The sequence below is a fragment of the Oncorhynchus gorbuscha genome, linkage group LG12, assembly GCF_021184085.1.
Source record: "Oncorhynchus gorbuscha isolate QuinsamMale2020 ecotype Even-year linkage group LG12, OgorEven_v1.0, whole genome shotgun sequence".
Classification (NCBI taxonomy): Eukaryota; Metazoa; Chordata; class Actinopteri; order Salmoniformes; family Salmonidae; genus Oncorhynchus; species Oncorhynchus gorbuscha.
In genome coordinates, this window is record NC_060184.1 from 84,020,803 (window position 1) to 84,026,319 (window position 5,517).

A 5,517-nucleotide genomic window follows, 5' to 3' on the forward strand; every position below is an offset into this window, starting at 1 on the left:
AGAGAGAGGGAGGGAGAGGGAGAAGGAGAGAGAGAGAGAGAGAGAGAGAGAGAGAGAGAGAGAGAGAGAGAGAGAGAGAGAGAGAGAGAGGGAGAGAGAGAGAGAGAGAGAGAGAGAGAGAGAGAGCGAGCGAGCTGCAGAATAGAGTTCACAGGCTACTGTAGTCAAGGCCCTATATGTTTTAATGGTCACAAAGAACACCTGACGTGTAAATAGCAACACGTGAAGTGCAAACTTCGAAGACAGCTTCATAAACGAGGGGCTGTATGCACACGGCGTGATGAGTACCTAGGGATTGTAACTTCAGTGCTTTTCAACATTGACATGACATTCGATCTGATCTGACCAATGAGTATACACGCGCTGTATCATGGTACATGTATGATTATTATTAGTTATATTTTCATGTCATTGTGACCTTATGTTATTGTTTAATGTCTTGTCACATAGACGTTTGGGTCATGTTGTAGGATTCCCACGTAACGTTAGAAAAACGCAATATATTGTTGTGTATAATCCTAACTCACACTTGAACGGAGAGAGAGAGGGGGGTGTGAGTGTTCTTTTCTGTTCCCCTCTCATCCGCCGGACATTTCACTGAATCCAAAGATCGCCATGGAAATCAACAAAGACACCGCCATGCCCTCAACTTGTGTCCTATGAAGAAGACAAAAGCCCGGATCAACAACAAAGAGTTTGTAGTAAACTGCCTCTCAGTCTCTGTGCTGTCAGAGAAAGATTGCGCAACAACAGTATTAACCGACACATTGACTTCTTGTGCAGCCGAATGGCCATGCTCAACATCAGGATCTGCACACAACTTAATGCTCGGAGAAAGTGTATTTTAACATTGACTTCTTGTGCAGCCGAATGGCCATGCTCAACATCAGGATCTGCACACAACTTAATGCTCGGAGAAAGTGTATTTTAACATTGACTTCTTGTGCAGCCGAATGGCCATGCTCAACATCAGGATCTGCACACAACTTAATGCTCGGAGAAAGTGTATTTTAACATTGACTTCTTGTGCAGCCGAATGGCCATGCTCAACATCAGGATCTGCACACAACTTAATGCTCGGAGAAAGTGTATTTTAACATTGACTTCTTGTGCAGCCGAATGGCCATGCTCAACATCAGGATCTGCACACAACTTAATGCTCGGAGAAAGTGTATTTTAACATTGCATGGAGAGAATGGTTGTTGCTATGCATTAGTTGCAGAGGAACATGCACGCATTTGACTTTTAGCAGCTTATAGTGTGACTGAAAAGCCGATGACTGTCTACATTTTCACACCGTCTATTGTTGCTTTTATTTCTCTCAACTTTCTTTCTTGTGTTATTCAGCCGTTTTAACCAAAACCACAGTCAGCAATCTCACAATACCTGGGATTGATGATGCACGCGGACCAATAGGAGAGGGGCCACGGCACGCGGATTGTTATTTGATGGGTGAACGTTGGTAGGGGGATAGGGCGTCCTCCAATGAGTGTCTGAGTACCGGGTCACATGTTGCCCCCCCACCCCCAAACCCTTCCTCCCCATTCATCAGGGGTGGACTGTGTTGTCTTTTCAATTCATTTATCTGCAGGAATGATTGCGACTATCAGTCTACTGCTCACCGCTTGACTGGGGAGGTGAAAGTTTCGCCACAGGAAGAGAAACCGCAAAATACAATATTGTAGCCTCCGTGATTCGCGTGTGGATCGGATGAGAGGAAGAACAGGAAACATTCCTATCTTGTTTTAGGTAAATAGAACATATGTGGATTGGAGTTTGCTCAGCTCAGTAAAGTCCGCTAGATATTTTTTTTGCATGCAGAGCAGAGAGAGAGAGAGGTATAGAGGTCAGAAGAATATCTGTGCATGATTTTTAATTCCTGCTCTCAGTTGCCTCATTGAGTTGTAGACTGACGGAAGATGCTGCTGGACGCAGGACCCCAGTACCCCACCATAGGAGTCACTACGTTTGGCTCCTCAAGGCATCACTCAACAGGCGAAGTAACAGAACGAGAAGTGGCTTTGGGGATAAATCCATTCGCAGACGGGATGGGCGCATTTAAAATCAACCACAGCTCCCACGACCTTAGCTCCGGCCAGACGGCGTTCTCCTCCCAGGCTCCCGGCTATGCTGCTGCCGCTCTGGGTCACCACCACCACCCGACCCACGTCAGCTCCTACTCCACGGCTGCATTCAACTCCACCCGGGACTTTCTCTTCAGAAACCGGGGCTTCGGAGACGCAACCAGCGCGCAGCACAGCCTGTTTGCCTCCGCAGCGGGAAGTTTTGCAGGGCCACATGGACACTCTGATGCCACCGGGCACCTGCTCTTCCCCGGACTCCACGAGCAAGCCGCCAGCCATGCGTCATCTAATGTCGTCAACAGCCAGATGCGCCTTGGCTTTACTGGGGACATGTACGGCCGGGCTGACCAGTATGCCCACGTTACGAGCCCCCGCTCCGACCACTACGCCTCCTCCCAGCTGCACGGCTATGGCCCTATGAACATGAACATGGCGGCTCACCACGGGGCAGGGGCCTTCTTCCGATACATGAGGCAGCCCATCAAACAAGAGCTCATCTGTAAGTGGGTCGAGCCCGAACAGTTGTCGAACCCCAAAAAGGCTTGCAACAAAACTTTCAGCACAATGCACGAGCTCGTGACCCACCTGACAGTGGAGCATGTCGGGGGACCGGAGCAGTCTAACCATATCTGCTTCTGGGAAGAGTGCGTCCGAGAAGGAAAACCGTTCAAAGCCAAGTACAAACTGGTAAATCATATCAGAGTGCACACCGGAGAGAAACCATTTCCATGTCCCTTCCCCGGCTGTGGAAAAGTGTTTGCCCGATCGGAGAACCTGAAGATCCACAAGAGGACTCACACTGGTAAGAATCAAAAGCACGATCACAAAAGCCACTCCAAAAGCTGTTTGCGTAATACATGTTATGCTACTATAAGTTCAATGTTTTGATTATGTTTGTTTAAATACTATTGTTCATATAATACCAAATTGCTTTATTTAGTCATGTGCCACTACAGCCTAGTGTTTCTATTCTGTGCCTGTTAGAATTCAATAGGTTGTGAAATTGGACAATGTGACATGCTGTTGCATTGTTTATCTTAGCGGCACAAGTAAACATGGATTCACAACAACATATTCATGAATACATAGCTTACAGCAATTTCATATATTTTGGTAGCCCATGAAAAAACCCGAATGCTGTAATATACCTGAAGATAATGTTTTGTCATGTTCAATGTGGTGGTAGCTTAAATTCCCCCGCCACACTGAAATGTTCATGTTAAATTGGAATATGTACGTATTTATATTTTCATTGTGTAACATAAAAAAAAAAAATCTAAATATATATATATTTGTTTAGGTGAGAAGCCTTTCAAGTGTGAGTTTGATGGCTGCGACAGGCGGTTTGCTAACAGCAGCGACCGGAAGAAACACATGCACGTCCACACTTCTGACAAGCCTTATCTCTGCAAGATGTGCGACAAGTCCTACACACATCCCAGCTCTCTGCGGAAACACATGAAGGTCAATATTGGGTTTACTTTTACCTGTTATATTCCATTTGATTTATAATGTATATTTTTAATTCCTACACCCTTTCGAGAATGAAAGTGCATGCTTAAAATTGCAATAGCCTACATTCCAGCAAACACGAACACAGAAACAGCAGGGAGACGCCATGCAGCAAATACAGATACCTGTTGTGTCTTCATAGAGCCTCTCTGTTGTCATATCCAAAACATTGCATCATACAGTGGTTTATCGTGAGCAGGCTATTATTATTTCTTATACTCACAATTAATAATCAAACTGGAAGCCTGCATAGTTCTAGAAAGCATGCCAGTCTATGAATTCTACACTGTAAAATGTTAAGTATTGTTTAACACTGTCTTGCAGGTTCACGAGGCTACCACGCAAGGACCTCAACCGTCGCCAGCGGCCAGTTCCGGGTACGAATCGTCCACGCCGCCCACCATCGTGTCTCCGTCCACAGAGAACCATAATTCCAGTTCCATATCACCGGCAGCCTCGACAGTACACCACACGACCAGTCACCACACCACGCTGTCGTCAAATTTTAATGAATGGTACGTGTAAAATATTTTCACAAAGCCTGCAGAAATAGGACTGGAGTCAAAGACTTTGAAAGTCAGCCTATAACGCGACGACCGAGAAAAAAGGAGGAAGCCAAAATGGTTGGTTATAACGGCTAAAGAGAGAGAGTGATGCATGGACAAGGTGCAAAGCCAGCTACCAAGTTAACGGCTTTTTTCCTGACTGTTTTTTGAAAGACTGCACACAAGAGATCTCAATGCATGCTATCTGCGGGTCGTGGCCTGATTTGGTTTTTCTTGTACATAAAGATTCCCAGTTCAAAAATGTAATATTTTATTTTGTAAATACTTATATAACAGTTTAACGGATTTGTGCAAATGTGGTCCCTAGATATATGGAAAATGAAATGGTTTTACCAATAATATTGCGATGACTAGTGTTGATTGAACAGAATGTTGTAGTTGATGTGTACCAAATGTGAATTACTAAGTATAACTACCGTCTCCACTATATCGACCTTACCGACTATTAGTCTATTAATGTGCTTTTGTATTTGGTGAAACATTTCGTCTACGGTCCAGTTGGAGTAGCACAGTACTTACCATTGCTGTTAGTTAATGTCATGTCGATAAATCGTGTATAGTGAAAGTCTGAAACTCCGTGTCGTCTGTTTATGTAGGCCTTCGTGATAAAATATAACAACTATTTGTTCATTACCTTGATAATGTCAAGGAACTATTACCTACATGTAAATAGCTAAATTTTCCATATTTATCTGCATGTAAAGGGTTAGAAATGATCGGTATTTATGGAGAAATGCGCTAGTATGTAAAATTTAGTTTGCAAAAAATGTTTGGTTACATTTCGTACAATATTAAAGGATTAAAACTACAACCAACTATTTTGCCTTTTCCATATTTTTGTTTCTCAAAGCCTACATGTTGTTTAAATAGGCCTGTGACTGGATATCAAAATGAATGACGTGTGATCATCTTTGTATATTCTCACTCATGCATAACAAAAACAAAAACACGGAAACAGATGACCAGGTCTTTATTAAACCAATACATATGACTTATTCTAAAGAACAAATGAATTATAATACTAAACGTAGGCCTAAAGTATTACAATGACTCAAATATTGGACTAAAATATTTCATAACACGTCGATAAAAGGACATATTTGGATCCAACTTATTAGGGTAAAACCAGGATTCATTACGCGCTTATTAAAGCGTAGAATTCTAAATAACATCATGCTTGGCTTTTTAGGCTTTGCAGAATCAAATTCTCTAATACGAATTAATGTGACGTAATTTGATTTCCCCTGTTCTCGTGTCCCTTTTATCCAAAAGTAACATCCCAGCCATTTGCCCTCGAGTAATGTGAGAATCGAAAAGATGAATAGTGACAGTTCTACTTCTCAGCCAGAGTAAAA

The 5,517-nt window shown here is 43.2% G+C and overlaps 1 protein-coding gene across 2 annotated transcripts; it reads left to right on the forward strand.

Annotated features, from left to right (window-relative positions):
- The first annotated feature begins 206 nt into the window (after positions 1–206).
- LOC123991453 (zinc finger protein ZIC 1) lies at positions 207–4,973 on the forward strand. 2 transcript variants are annotated; one of them, XM_046293066.1, is made up of 4 exons: positions 207–1,749; positions 1,890–2,886; positions 3,385–3,548; positions 3,921–4,973. In XM_046293066.1, exons 2-4 carry the CDS (start codon positions 1,920–1,922, stop codon positions 4,119–4,121), a joined length of 1,332 nt encoding a protein of 443 aa, XP_046149022.1. In that variant the 5' UTR covers positions 207–1,749; positions 1,890–1,919; the 3' UTR covers positions 4,122–4,973. The 2 variants fall into 2 exon arrangements, with proteins under 2 accessions (XP_046149022.1, XP_046149021.1); XM_046293065.1 differs by having other exon boundaries at positions 209–2,886.
- Positions 4,974–5,517: the final 544 nt, after the last annotated feature.